At 45.1% G+C, this 15,199-nt stretch overlaps 1 protein-coding gene across 2 annotated transcripts in view; it reads right to left on the reverse strand.

Moving 5' to 3' along the window:
• The window catches only part of SH3D21 (SH3 domain containing 21), a 121,498-nt gene that overhangs the window by 89,091 nt on the left and 17,208 nt on the right, over nucleotides 1-15,199 (reverse strand). For both annotated transcript variants that reach the window (XM_056560615.1, XM_056560616.1), the window contains exons 3-5: nucleotides 13,827-13,893; nucleotides 4,392-4,504; nucleotides 2,523-2,613 (exon numbers count right to left, since the gene is read on the reverse strand). In XM_056560615.1, the coding sequence (XP_056416590.1) occupies nucleotides 2,523-2,613; nucleotides 4,392-4,504; nucleotides 13,827-13,893 (271 nt within the window). The remainder of the gene's footprint in view (nucleotides 1-2,522; nucleotides 2,614-4,391; nucleotides 4,505-13,826; nucleotides 13,894-15,199) is intronic.

A 15,199-nucleotide genomic window follows, 5' to 3' on the forward strand; every position in this document is an offset into this window, starting at 1 on the left:
CCACTTGTTCACTACTGAACTACTCCTTTAAAAGAGGAGAGCCCTACACGGGAACTGCCCGCTTGCTATCCTTCCTGCTATTGGTAGCCAGGATAGTGATTCCGAGATGATGGAAATCCCTTCTACCACCAACCATTTCGTCCTGGCTTCAGGAAACCTCCCATCTACATAGAATGGAGGAATTATTAACAGACTCCAGACAGCAGACAGATGAGTATAAAGCTATTTGGAACCCCTGGGCAGACATTTTGTCCTCCATGGGTTATGAGAGCCTTCACCTTGAGAGTCTGACATCTCCCCCTTAGCTGCTGCCTATCCTCCCTGCAGTTCTTGCCAGGGCTATGTTGGAAACTGTAGTTCACCAAACCCGCAAGGTACACTTATTTACCTATATGTTCTGAACCCCCTCTCCTCTACTTTCTTCCTTTTCCTCCCTTTACCTTTCTCTTAACCCCTTCCTACCACCATCATGGTAGCCACCCTCTACATACCGTGTTATGATTATACCACTTAGTGCTGATGCATCCCAACAGTTCTGAGATGTTGACTCTTTTATTGTGACCTCTTTATGTTTTTTATGTACCCAGTTAACCTACTGTGCCTATTGAGGTTTAAGGGAAGTATCCTCCCCCCCCCCCCCCCCCCTGAGGAGCACTACCAGTGTGATATAATTTACTTCACTTTGTATTGCTTGTTTAAAAGAGAAGAGCCCCTCATATGTACATCAGTTAAAGCAGAGGGCAGCCCCAAAAGGCTTCTTTTTTACTGGAGGACCCATCATATGCATTCATTTACAGTAATTTAAGTGGGTACCATGCAATGCTTTATTTGCCCTGTGGGGGTGCTGCCTTTTCGGTCAATAGGTGATAAATTGTTTTACTGGAAAAAACCCTTAAACATTTGCTGCCAGATTTCCCAAAAATTGCAGCCAATCCCTGGGTACCCCAGTAGTAGGATAACCTGTGATCTACCTGTTTCCAAGAGTCCCTTCTAAGAAAAAGGATTGTAAAAGATAGACACATTTTTCACAGTAAATTTGTTGGATAAGTTATACTGACCTATCTGAGACCAGCATGTAATACAGAGACTGAGCTCCCTGACATATAGGTTTATGTAATTTGGAGCAGTTAAAAACTCAGATCTACCAAGGAGATACAGAGTCCAGCTTTGTCTTTCCACACAAATGTATCTAGACTGACATGATGAAAGATGGATTGGTTTAGGATGCACCAAATACATTGGCCCTCATTTACTATTCTAAACCCGACTTCTTTTGTCGGGTTTTTTTGGTGCATCTTTGTCTGCGCCATGTCGCAGACATCGTGGGCCAGTCTGCGACACTATGCGACATTTTTTCCCAACGGACCCGATGTGGATTCTCCCAAACCCGAAAAAGGGGCGTTACCCGACATTTCTGAGCTTTCCCACGTATTTATTAAGGTTTCCAACCCGAATTTGTTGAATTGTTGTGGATTTTTTCCCGACAGCTCAGAGGAGTTGGAAACCAAAACCTACAAAACCCACGTGCGACAAACAGGATGCAACATAATAATAAATACCAGGGGAAAAAAGCAGTCGGGTAAGAAAGCAACATAGACTTACAACCCGATTTTCTTAGTAAATGAGGGCCATTATCTAGTTCTTTTCCCTTCAATGGAATTGAGCTGCAATACCACACACAACCTAAGGACAGGTGAGGTGCAGTTTTTTAAGTAATCAGCTCTGCTTTCCTAATGCTGGATAACTGTTCTCAGAGGGGGAAGCCTCTATATAAATTTAGTGCATCTTTGAATTTCTATGAGCCTGAGTTTGAAATATATGCCAACTACAAGCAAGAGTAGGTTTTTACATATCATTTACAGTATAATAATTTTTGGCATGAATTTTAGTAAATCTGCTGAGCTGTAAAGACCCCACCCACTTCCTCTAAGCCACACCCACTTTAACCAACTGTTATAAGGTAAAGAGTCCCTCAATGATATACAGTATATAAATCTACTCAGCTCTACCTGCTCTGTTAATACTGTAGCTTAAAGGGGTATTCCAGTAAAAAATATTTTTATCTCAGCTGGCTCAAAAAAGTTAAACAGATTTGTTAATTATTTCTATAAAAAAATCTGAATCCTTCCAATAATTATCAGCTGCTGAAGTTGAGTTGTTCTTTTCTGTCTGGCTACAGTGCTCTCTGCTGACATCTCTGCCTGTCTGGGGAACTGCACAGAATAGAAGAGGTTTGCTATGGGGATTTGCTTCTACTCTGGACAGTTCCAGAGACAGGTGTCATCAGAGAGGACTTAGACAGAAAAGAACAACTCAACTTCAGCAGCTCATAAGTACGGAAAGGATTAAGAAATAATTTACAAATCTGTTTAACTTTCTGGAGCCAGTTGATATATCTAAAAGCATTTTCCTGGATAACCCCTTTAAATAGCATTTTCATGGCGACACATTTCCTTTAAATGATTTAAACAGTTTGTTTTGAAATCTTACGCAAATATTTTTGTTTGTCATATCAGTCATACCTGAAGGAGGCTCAGAAATTTCTTGCACAAAGTTTGATGGAAAGGCTCCAACCATATCTCCTTTTTTGCCAAGCCACCAGCCATCTTCAATCTGAAGAAAATAGGCAAAAACGCACAATGTTTATCTCAAAGGCGGCTCACAGTTCAGATGTCAGAGCAGCATATGAGTTAGAGTTAATGATACAAGTGCACATTTATCATTTATAGATTTTCAAGATAAATTTCTTAGATCACATATATCCTATAATTAGGATTTATTTTTATATGTAAATATCAGTCCGAGGCAACATAAAGGGGTACTCTGCTGCTAGACATCTTTTCTCCTATCCAAAGGATAGGGGATAAAATGTCTGATCACGGGGGCCCCAGCAGCGGGTCTCCCACAGCACCCGGCGTTCTAAACAAATACGGGTTCCAGCAGCAGTGGTTGTCACGGCCACGTCCCTTGTGACGTTACACCACGCCCCCTCCATTCATGTCTATGGGAGGGGGAGTGACGGCAGACAACCCCCTCCCTTAGACATGAATGGAGGGGGCATGCCACATTTGTTATGAGTTGAAGACACGTTTTAGGCAGTTTTCTACTAGGTCTGACAAAATGCACTTGGCCTCGGTAAGAGTGGGTTAGACCTATATGTGCAAAAAAGAAAATGTGCCTAAATTCGAAACAATTCAACTAATAGTTGGTCTAACCTTATCAAGCAGCCTGATACACTTTTTTATATTTCTGATGCTTTAATACTGCATTAAATTAGACCTCTCTGATGGTAGCTTATTTTCCACTCCCGTTAAAAAGAAACATGTATGCTGTGCTGAGGTGAGCATACATGTTTATGGTGTTGTTTGAAAGAATAGTTACAGTGCATTTCAAAATATATGCTCATTCTACAAAATGTTAGCCAACTACATCCAGCAGAATGCCATTAGTACAGTTGGTGTTAGATGATGACCCTAAAACTGTACATGTGCAGGCATATTACTTATCGACCAACACTTGATATATGCACCACCTGAACATGGACTATATGAGTTATGAAAATAGGTGGGAAGCAGCAGAGCTTACCTCTCAGATGTTCTATAGGATTAAAAGGGTACTCTGGTGGAAAACGAATGTTTTCAAATCAACTGATGCTAGAAAGTTAAACAGATTTGTAAATCCCTTCTATTTAACAATCTTAACCCTTCCAGTACTTATCAGCTGCTGTATACTACAGATGTACTACAGATACATTTGTGAAGTTCTTTTCTGTCTGACCACAGTGCTATCTGCTGACACCTCTGTCCGTGCCAGGAACTGCCCAGAGCAGGAGAAGTTTTCTATGGGGATTTGCTTCTAATTTGGACAGTTCCTGACACAGACAGAGGTGTCAACTGAGAGCACTGTGGTCAGACTGGAAAGAACTGCACAACTTCCTCTGTAATTTACAGCAGCTGATAAGTTCTGGAAGGGTTCAGATTTTGAAATAGAAATAATTTACAAATCTGTTTAACTTTCTGGCACCAGTTGATTTTAAAACATTTGTTTTCCACTTGTTTCCACCGGCGTACCCCTTTAAGTATCTGTGCTTGACATTTCAACAATCTTGAAGCCTATCCTTTCCTGTATTTTATAGTGAATATATTTTGGATGTTGTTTTTACTATCTGTCTACAATTATATGTGTTATCTGTCTGTCATTGGTTTGTAAGTAACTGATATATCACTTGTGGCCTAGTCAGGAAGTTCATATACATGCATTAGAAAATCTTTCAGATCGTTATGGTGATTTCTTACAAGTTCCTTGTGTAAACAACACAGTATGAGTACTGTATCCCTAAAATATATATGCAGTAGTATGACATGAAATAAAATACTTTTTCTTGAATTTACCTCCTCTAGAACTTCTACAATTTCTCCAACATTAAGCTCCAATTCATCTGGTTTACCGGGGCTGTATGCATACTCTGCCCGACACCAACGTTGTTTCTTCTTCTGAGGACAAGCTAGATAATAAAGGAAATTACTGTATATAAAATACTACATATATATGCAAACAGCAGGTAGTCTGCAATACACTACAAAACGGGATACATGGATAAGATGACAACAGGGACAGACAAAAAGTCTTGGTTTTGTAAGTAAATTTCAATAAAGGAAGATGTTTTACAGCATCGGTGAGTGCGACACTATTCTATCTATTTGAAGATATTACATATGATCACATACCACAGCACAGGGTTTTGACTTGTTTTTTTGGAATCAAAGGGTGTTCACCCATATAATGCATCACAATCACTATTCTGGCTGTGCCATCTGTTTTATTCTAGCACAGAGGCATAAATGCATGTGCTTTATTACTGTAACTGGGTCATGTAATCACTAGCCTGACCAACAAAAAAAAAATCACAATATTTAACCCCTTAAGGACTCAAACCATTTGGGCCTTAAAGCGTACCTGTCATAGTGCAAAAAAAAGGGAAAAAGTGATATGTTACTCAGGACCCAATCCTGATCATATGCATATAATTTTTGGAATTTCATAACCAGCGCTTAATGAGACTTCAAAGGTTGTGAATATACAATGTACAAGAATTGTTACTCTCACGTATCTTCTTTGTAGCGAGTGTGTCTTTATATCTTGCAATGTCCCGCAGCTCCTGGGTGCACGGCTTTCTCTGTATGCGGATACACTGTCTCGAATGTATTCGAAAAGTTTCCGGGTACGGAGTAATTGGTGGTGTGATCCGAATACTGTAGCGATTTCAGATGTCAGTTTTTTCCAAAAGGTTCCAATGATAGCTGTAAAATGCGGTATTGTTACGCCGAGCGCTCCGGGTCCCCGCTCCTCCCCGGAGCGCTCGCTACACTCTCCCCGCTGCAGCGCTCCGGTCAGATCCACTGACCCGGGGCGCTGCGATTCCGCTTCCAGCCGGGATGCGATTCGCGATGCGGGTAGCGCCCGCTCGCGATGCGCACCCCGGCTCCCGTACCTGACTCGCTCTCCCTCGGTCCTGTCCCGGCGCGCGCGGCCCCGCTCCCTAGGGCGCGCGCGCGCCGGGTCTTTGCGATTTAAAGGGCCACTGCGCCGCTGATTGGCGCAGTGATTCCAATTAGTGTCTTCACCTGTGCACTTCCCTATATCACCTCACTTCCCCTGCACTTCCTTGCCGGATCTTGTTGCCATTGTGCCAGTGAAAGCGTTTCCTTGTGTGTTCCTAGCCTGTGTTCCAGACCTCCTGCCGTTGCCCCTGACTACGATCCTTGCTGCCTGCCCCGACCTTCTGCTACGTCCGACCTTGCTTCTGTCTACTCCCTTGTACCGCGCCTATCTTCAGCAGCCTGAGAGGTGAGCCGTTGCTAGTGGATACGACCTGGTCACTACCGCCGCAGCAAGACCATCCCGCTTTGCGGCGGGCTCTGGTGAAAACCAGTAGTGACTTAGAACCGGTCCACTAGCACGGTCCACGCCTATCCCTCTCTGGCACAGAGGATCCACTAGCCGCCAGCCGGCATCGTGACAGTAGATCCGGCCATGGATCCCGCTGAAGTTCCTCTGCCAGTTGTCGCTGACCTCACCACGGTGGTCGCCCAGCAGTCACAACAGATAGCGCAACAAGGCCAACAGCTGTCTCAACTGACCGTTATGCTACAGCAGTTACTACCACAGCTTCAGCAGTCATCTCCTCCGCCAGCTCCTGCACCTCCTCCGCAGCGAGTGGCCGCTCCTGGTCTACGCCTATCCTTGCCGGATAAATTTGATGGGGACTCTAAGTTTTGCCGTGGCTTTCTTTCCCAATGTTCCCTGCATCTGGAGATGATGTCGGACCTGTTTCCCACTGAAAGGTCTAAGGTGGCTTTCGTAGTCAGCCTTCTGTCTGGAAAAGCCCTGTCTTGGGCCACACCGCTCTGGGACCGCAATGACCCCGTCACTGCCTCCGTACACTCCTTCTTCTCGGAAATCCGAAGTGTCTTTGAGGAACCTGCCCGAGCCTCTTCTGCTGAGACTGCCCTGTTGAACCTGGTCCAGGGTAATTCTTCCGTTGGCGAGTATGCCGTACAATTCCGTACTCTTGCTTCAGAATTATCCTGGAACAATGAGGCCCTCTGCGCGACCTTTAAAAAAGGCCTATCCAGCAACATTAAAGATGTTCTGGCCGCACGAGAAATGCCTGCTAATCTTCATGAACTTATTCACCTAGCCACTCGCATTGACATGCGTTTTTCCGAAAGGCGTCAGGAGCTCCGCCAAGATATGGACTCTGTTCGCACGAGGCGTTTCTTCTCCTCGGCTCCTCTCTCCTCTGGTCCCCTGCAATCTGTTCCTGTGCCTCCCGCCGTGGAGGCTATGCAGGTCGACCGGTCTCGCCTGACACCTCAAGAGAGGACACGACGCCGCATGGAGAACCTCTGCCTGTACTGTGCTAGTACCGAACACTTCCTGAGGGATTGTCCTATCCGTCCTCCCCGCCTGGAAAGACGTACGCTGACTCCGCACAAAGGTGAGACAATCCTTGATGTCTACTCTGCTTCTCCACGTCTTACTGTGCCTGTGCGGATGTCTGCCTCTGCCTTCTCCTTCTCTACTGTGGCCTTCTTGGACTCTGGATCTGCAGGAAATTTTATTTTGGCCTCTCTCGTCAACAGGTTCAACATCCCAGTGACCAGTCTCGCCAGACCCCTTTACATCAATTGTGTAAACAATGAAAGATTGGACTGTACCATACGTTTCCGCACGGAGCCCCTTCTAATGAGCATCGGATCTCATCACGAGAGGATTGAACTTTTGGTCCTCCCCAATTGCACCTCGGAAATTCTCCTTGGACTTCCCTGGCTTCAACTTCATTCCCCAACCCTGGATTGGTCCACTGGGGAGATCAAGAGTTGGGGGCCCTCTTGTTCCAAGGACTGTCTAAAACCGGTTCCCAGTAACCCTTGCCGTGACTCTGTGGTTCCTCCAGTAACCGGTCTCCCTAAGGCCTATATGGACTTCGCGGATGTTTTCTGCAAAAAACAAGCGGAGACTCTACCTCCTCACAGGCCTTATGATTGTCCTATCGACCTCCTCCCGGGCACTACTCCACCCCGGGGCAGAATTTATCCTCTCTCTGCCCCAGAGACTCTTGCCATGTCTGAATACGTCCAGGAAAATTTAAAAAAGGGCTTTATCCGTAAATCCTCCTCTCCTGCCGGAGCCGGATTTTTCTTTGTGTCCAAAAAAGATGGCTCCCTACGTCCTTGCATTGACTACCGCGGTCTTAATAAAATCACGGTTAAGAACCGCTACCCCCTACCCCTCATCTCTGAACTCTTTGATCGCCTCCAAGGTGCCCACATCTTTACTAAATTGGACTTAAGAGGCGCCTATAACCTCATCCGCATCAGAGAGGGGGATGAGTGGAAAACAGCATTTAACACCAGAGATGGACACTTTGAGTATCTGGTCATGCCCTTTGGCCTGTGCAACGCCCCTGCTGTCTTCCAAGACTTTGTTAATGAAATTTTTCGTGATCTGTTATACTCCTGTGTTGTTGTATATCTGGATGATATCCTAATTTTTTCGGCCAATCTAGAAGAACACCGCCAGCATGTCCGTATGGTTCTTCAGAGACTTCGTGACAATCAACTCTATGCTAAAATTGAGAAATGTCTGTTTGAATGCCAATCTCTTCCTTTTCTAGGATATTTGGTCTCTGGCCAGGGACTACAAATGGATCCAGACAAACTCTCTGCCGTCTTAGATTGGCCACGCCCCTCCGGACTCCGTGCTATCCAACGCTTTTTGGGGTTCGCCAATTATTACAGGCAATTTATTCCACATTTTTCTACCCTTGTGGCTCCTATCGTGGCTTTAACCAAAAAAAATGCCGATCCCAAGTCCTGGCCTCCTCAAGCGGAAGACGCCTTTAAACGACTCAAGTCTGCCTTTTCTTCGGCTCCCGTGCTCTCCAGACCTGACCCTTCCAAACCCTTCCTACTGGAGGTTGATGCCTCCTCAGTGGGAGCTGGAGCTGTTCTTCTACAGAAAAATTCTTCCGGGCATGCCGTCACTTGTGGTTTTTTTTCTAGGACCTTCTCTCCGGCGGAGAGGAACTACTCCATCGGGGATCGAGAACTTCTAGCCATTAAATTAGCACTTGAGGAATGGAGGCATCTGCTGGAGGGATCAAGATTTCCAGTTATTATTTACACCGACCACAAGAACCTCTCCTACCTCCAGTCTGCCCAACGGCTGAATCCTCGCCAGGCCCGGTGGTCTCTGTTCTTTGCCCGGTTTAATTTTGAGATTCACTTTCGTCCTGCCGATAAGAACATTAGGGCCGATGCTCTCTCTCGTTCCTCGGATGCCTCAGAAGTTGAACTCTCTCCGCAACACATCATTCCACCTGACTGCCTGATCTCCACTTCTCCTGCCTTCATCAGGCAAACTCCTCCAGGAAAGACCTTTGTTTCTCCACGCCAACGCCTCGGAATCCTCAAATGGGGTCACTCCTCCCATCTCGCAGGTCATGTGGGCATCAAGAAATCTCTGCAACTCATCTCCCGCTTCTATTGGTGGCCGACTCTGGAGACGGATGTTGTGGACTTTGTGCGAGCCTGCACTATCTGTGCCCGGGATAAGACTCCTCGCCAGAAGCCCGCTGGTTTTCTTCATCCCCTGCCTGTCCCCGAACAGCCTTGGTCTCTGATTGGTATGAATTTTATTACTGATTTACCCCCTTCCCGTGGCAACACTGTTATTTGGGTGGTCGTTGATCGATTCTCCAAAATGGCACATTTCATCCCTCTTCCTGGTCTTCCTTCAGCGCCTCAGTTGGCTAAACAATTTTTTGTACACATTTTTCGTCTTCACGGGTTGCCTACGCAGATCGTCTCGGATAGAGGTGTCCAATTCGTGTCTAAATTCTGGAGGGCTCTCTGTAAACAACTCAAGATTAAATTAAATTTTTCTTCTGCATATCATCCCCAGTCCAATGGACAAGTAGAAAGAATTAACCAGGTCTTGGGTGATTATTTGCGACATTTTGTTTCCTCCCGCCAGGATGACTGGGCAGATCTCCTTCCATGGGCCGAATTCTCGTATAACTTCAGAGTCTCTGAATCTTCCTCCAAATCCCCATTTTTCGTGGTGTACGGCCGTCACCCTCTTCCCCCCCTCCCTACCCCCTTGCCCTCTGGTCTACCCGCTGTGGATGAAATTTCTCTCTTACAGGCTTCATCACGCATGAAGAAGTTCGCAGATAAGAAAAGAAGAGCTCCTCCCGTTTTTTCCCCTGGAGACAAGGTATGGCTCTCCGCTAAATATGTCCGCTTCCGTGTCCCTAGCTACAAGTTGGGACCACGCTATCTTGGTCCTTTCAAAGTTTTGTGTCAAATTAATCCTGTCTCTTACAAACTTCTTCTTCCTCCTTCTCTTCGTATCCCTAATGCCTTTCACGTCTCTCTTCTTAAACCACTCATCCTCAACCGTTTTTCTCCCAAATCTGTTCCTCCCACTCCTGTTTCCGGCTCCTCGGACATCTTCTCTGTCAAAGAGATCTTAGCCTCTAAAAAGGTCAGAGGGAAAACTTTTTTTTTAGTGGACTGGGAGGGTTGTGGTCCTGAAGAGAGATCCTGGGAACCTGAGGACAACATCCTAGACAAAAGTCTGCTCCTCAGGTTCTCAGGCTCTAAGAAGAGGGGGAGACCCAAGGGGGGGGGTACTGTTACGCCGAGCGCTCCGGGTCCCCGCTCCTCCCCGGAGCGCTCGCTACACTCTCCCCGCTGCAGCGCTCCGGTCAGATCCACTGACCCGGGGCGCTGCGATTCCGCTTCCAGCCGGGATGCGATTCGCGATGCGGGTAGCGCCCGCTCGCGATGCGCACCCCGGCTCCCGTACCTGACTCGCTCTCCCTCGGTCCTGTCCCGGCGCGCGCGGCCCCGCTCCCTAGGGCGCGCGCGCGCCGGGTCTTTGCGATTTAAAGGGCCACTGCGCCGCTGATTGGCGCAGTGATTCCAATTAGTGTCTTCACCTGTGCACTTCCCTATATCACCTCACTTCCCCTGCACTTCCTTGCCGGATCTTGTTGCCATTGTGCCAGTGAAAGCGTTTCCTTGTGTGTTCCTAGCCTGTGTTCCAGACCTCCTGCCGTTGCCCCTGACTACGATCCTTGCTGCCTGCCCCGACCTTCTGCTACGTCCGACCTTGCTTCTGTCTACTCCCTTGTACCGCGCCTATCTTCAGCAGCCTGAGAGGTGAGCCGTTGCTAGTGGATACGACCTGGTCACTACCGCCGCAGCAAGACCATCCCGCTTTGCGGCGGGCTCTGGTGAAAACCAGTAGTGACTTAGAACCGGTCCACTAGCACGGTCCACGCCTATCCCTCTCTGGCACAGAGGATCCACTACCCGCCAGCCGGCATCGTGACAGGTATTTGTAGAGGTGACGTAGCAATATGGGGAGACGGCCCCGGCCGGTGGCGTCTCTAACCTGCTAGTTCCCGCTGGCATGCATCCCTGAGGAAGGAAGCCGCCAGCTTCTGAAAAGCTTCCGAAAAGCTTCGGAGGTATTCTCCTTTGTCCCTTACCGTGCCCTATAGTGACGTCACTCAGACAGAGCCACGGAACTCCACACGCCGGCGGGAACTAGCAGGGTAGAGATGCCACCGGCCGGGGCCGTCTCCCCATAGTGCTACATCCCCTCAACAAATACCGCATTTTACAGCTATCATCGGAACCTTTTGGAAAAAACTGACATCGGAAATCGCTACAGTATTCAGATCACACCACCGATTACTCCGTACCCGGAAACTTTTCGGATACATTCGAGACAGTGTATCCGCATACAGAGAAAGCTGTGCACCCAGGAGCTGCGGGACATTGCAAGATATAAAGACACACTCGCTACAAAGAAGATACGTGTGAGTAACAATTCTTGTACATTGTATACTCACAACCTTTGAAGTTTCATTAAGCGCTGGTTATAAAATTCTGTAGTTCTTTACAAGCAAGGGAGATTGAACAAACCCCCTCTTGTTTTATATCAGTGTGACATATAGGGAATCATACTAAACTTAGCAGCTAGAGCAATGGCCACATACCATAGAGAAGCGCCTAAGCATTTTTTTTGATTTATTATGCATCTAATTTTTATGTGTCTCGGACCTATATATCCTGAGATATACAGCAACAGGAAAATACAGCAGCACACTGCTAGCACAAAGATATAGATGAAACATGAGTATATAGATAAAACATGAGTATATAGATAGAACATGAAAAGCTATACAGCTGTAATGCAATAAATGAAGATATGAAACTATGAAAATATGAGGTACTTAGCTTGCAAATTTGGCGCCAAATAGCGTGGACCGTCCCACCACAGTAAGGTAACCTCATTCTGGGACGGACCCTACACTGTGTATATGCCTCTGTGTGAACAGTACAACAGGCATTGCAAGGTCTGAAACATCCAAGGCACCTTATATACACCTAATAGAGGTGGGTGGGGTGCAGGAGCCAACATGGAGGTAGCCACTCCCCCGTATGTGTAATACAACCAAAGGATAAACTGGCCAGCACTATTGATCCAAACTATTGTAAAAACCTGGCCTGCAGGTTCAATAGTGCTGGCCAGTTTATCCTTTGGTTGTATATTTAGCCCAGCAGCCTGCACCTGCAGGCCAGGTTTTTACAATAGTTTGGATCAATAGTGCTGTCCAGTTTATCCTTTGGTTGTATTACACATACGGGGGAGTATGTATAAAACTTTTATACCAAATTAGTACGTTTAAAATCCCTCTATTTTGACGACCTATAACTTTTTCATTTTTCTGTATAAACGGTGGTATGAGGGCTCATTTTTTGCACTGTGATCTGTACTTTTTATTGATACCACATTTTTATATATAAAACTTTGAATACATTATTGTAAATTTTTTTAATATGATGCGACAAAAAAGCAGCAATTTTGGACTTTTTTTTACGTTTACGCCATTCACCGTACGGGATAATTAACATTATATTTTGATAGTTTGGACATTTACACATGCAGCAATACCAAATTTGTTTATTATTTTTTTTTTTTTTTTTTTTTTTACACTTTTCGAGGGTAACATATAAAATTTTTATTGGGGGAGGGGGTTTTTCAAATTTTTTAACTATTTTTTAAACTTTTTTTTTTACACTTTCTATTGACTATTTATAGCAATCACTTGATTGCTAATACTGTTCAGTGCTATGTATAGGACATAGCACTGATCAGTGTTATCGGTGATCTTCTGCTCTGGTCTGCTCGATCTCAGGAGGCGGACGGAGGCAAGTGAGGGGACCTCCGTCTGCCATTATGGATGATCGGATCCCCGCGGCAGCGCTGCGGCAATCCGATCATCCATTTTTCTGACAGCACTGCCGCAGATGCGGTGATCTATATTGATCACGGCATCTGAGGGGTTAATGGCGGACTTGATCGCTCAGGTCCTCCATTACCAGCGGGTCCCTGGCTGTTGATAACAGCGGAGACCTGCCGTGCATGACACGAGCACCAAACCCCCCGATACTTGCGGTCATGTACAGGAGGTAAATGTACGTCCTGGTGCGTTAAGTACCACTGCACCAGGATGTACATTTACATCCTGCGTCGTTAAGGGGTTAATGTGTCAGAGGAAGTTTTCTGTCCTGTGTCAGCTGGCTTTCTGTGCACTACAGAATGACATTATCACTTATCAGATCCCTCTTGGCAGCTCCCAGGCCCCTCCTTATCTAACTCCATCTCTGATATCTATATGAGCTCAGAATATATAGCATCTTCCCTGAGGCTATGTTCACACATTGCACATTTGCTGCATTTTAAATGTACAGGATAAAATGGAAAAATGGGGAAGTATTCCTTTACTTCTTCCTTACCAATATACCAAGATATTTTCAAGTGGATAGCTACTTCCATAAACAGCAAATTACACATGAAATTTTTTTTTTAATAACTAAAATATTTTTTATTATGCATGTACTAGGTAGCAAGAACATTTCTACATGAGTTCTATTGTGCTCAAACATTTGAAGCACCCAGTCTATTAACTATTCATGAACATCCTAGTAGAGTGCAGTCACAGACAATGAATATGTAAATTGGGCCAATGAAGCCCCGCCCCCTGGACTAGATTCACTGAATTTAGCAGAGGATCTTCTGGGGGACATATTCCAGGACCTACTGGACATATTTAAGTAAGTGACCCCTCGTTGGACTCCTGTTCACCCACACTATAACCCAGTGTATAAGGTTTAGTGTGGGTGAAAAGGCTGACAGTTTTCCTTTAATAACTTTATCTCTATCAAAAATGTTTCTCTTACCACTGGCTTTCCTTATGGATCTTGGAAACCTCTGACCATTATCGTTAAAAAAGAATGAAGGAATTTCCTGTTCAGAAATACAAGAACATTTGGAATGAGTGCAAGCACTTTGTGTATGTGTGCAGTCACTATAACAATGAGTATTGAGATGCGGTAATGTTACTCCACTAAGAGTCGTTTTCTCATGCAGAAACAATATGTAGTAAAACAATGTGTTCTTCCTGTTTTATAGACCTAATAACAATCCCTCTTAAAAAAGATTGCATGGTCATTCACAAAATCAAGAGTCAAAGATAACAAATACATTAATAATCATACATAAATCTGTATTTTTCAGACAGTAAAAAATATCCTAAGTTGCACATACACATTATGATAATTGAGTGTTAACTGTTAGTTCATGCTTTAGCGGCATGTAGACTCCTTTAAGGATAGAAGATACTGTAGAAGTCTAGTATTGGTTGATTCTAGAGATGAGCGAAGTTACAGTGATTGGATTCTTCACGAACTTCTCAGCTCGGCAGTTTCTGACTTTAGCCTGCATAAATGAGTTCAGCTTTCAGGTGCTCCGGTGGGCTGGAAAAGATGGATACAGTCCTAGGAGAGAGTCTCCAGCCCACCGGAGCACCTGAAAGCTGAACTAATTTATGCAGGCTAAATTCAGCAACCGCCGAGCCGAGAAGTTCGTGACAAATCGAATCACTGTAACTTCGCCCATCTCTAGTTGATTCAATGTGTGCCTGTGGCCCTCTTTTTTCTATTGCTTTCTGCACAACATGGCTGTACAAGGCAGCTACTTCCAGCCCCATCCCTTCTGTGGACAAAGGGTAACATTCCTCCAGACTTAACATAGCTCTTGGTTCTGCTATGTCTCTATGTGCTCAGCGTGCCCTAAAATAGCGTGTGTAAAAGTACTGCCAGAAATTCTTACTAAATTAATATCAAAATAATAAACACTAAACCGAAAACATCTGCAAGATGCTTGTATAAAAGGCCTGTATTAAACGTTATCACAAGTAATAAATAAGTCAGAACAGGAAAAATATGCGGTAAGGCAGTAAAAACCTGACACTTGATTTGACATGATTTTTTTTGTTATTACAACCTGGTGCACTTCTGAGCATTACATTGTGTACGCAAGAAATTAAATGGGCTCATTTGAATACGCAAAATAGGCTTAAAGGGGTTATCCCGGGGAGAGATATATGTATAAATATATATATATATATATATGTGTGTGTGTGTGTGTGTGTGTGTGTGTGTATGTGTGTGTATGTGTGTGTGTGTGTGTGTGTGTGTGTATTTAAAAGCTCCAAAGGCACCACACTTCCTGGATATGTTCCTTGTTAAACATCTTGCCTGATATGCATGGC

This window comes from Hyla sarda, chromosome 2, assembly GCF_029499605.1.
Source record: "Hyla sarda isolate aHylSar1 chromosome 2, aHylSar1.hap1, whole genome shotgun sequence".
Taxonomy (NCBI): domain Eukaryota; kingdom Metazoa; phylum Chordata; class Amphibia; order Anura; family Hylidae; genus Hyla; species Hyla sarda.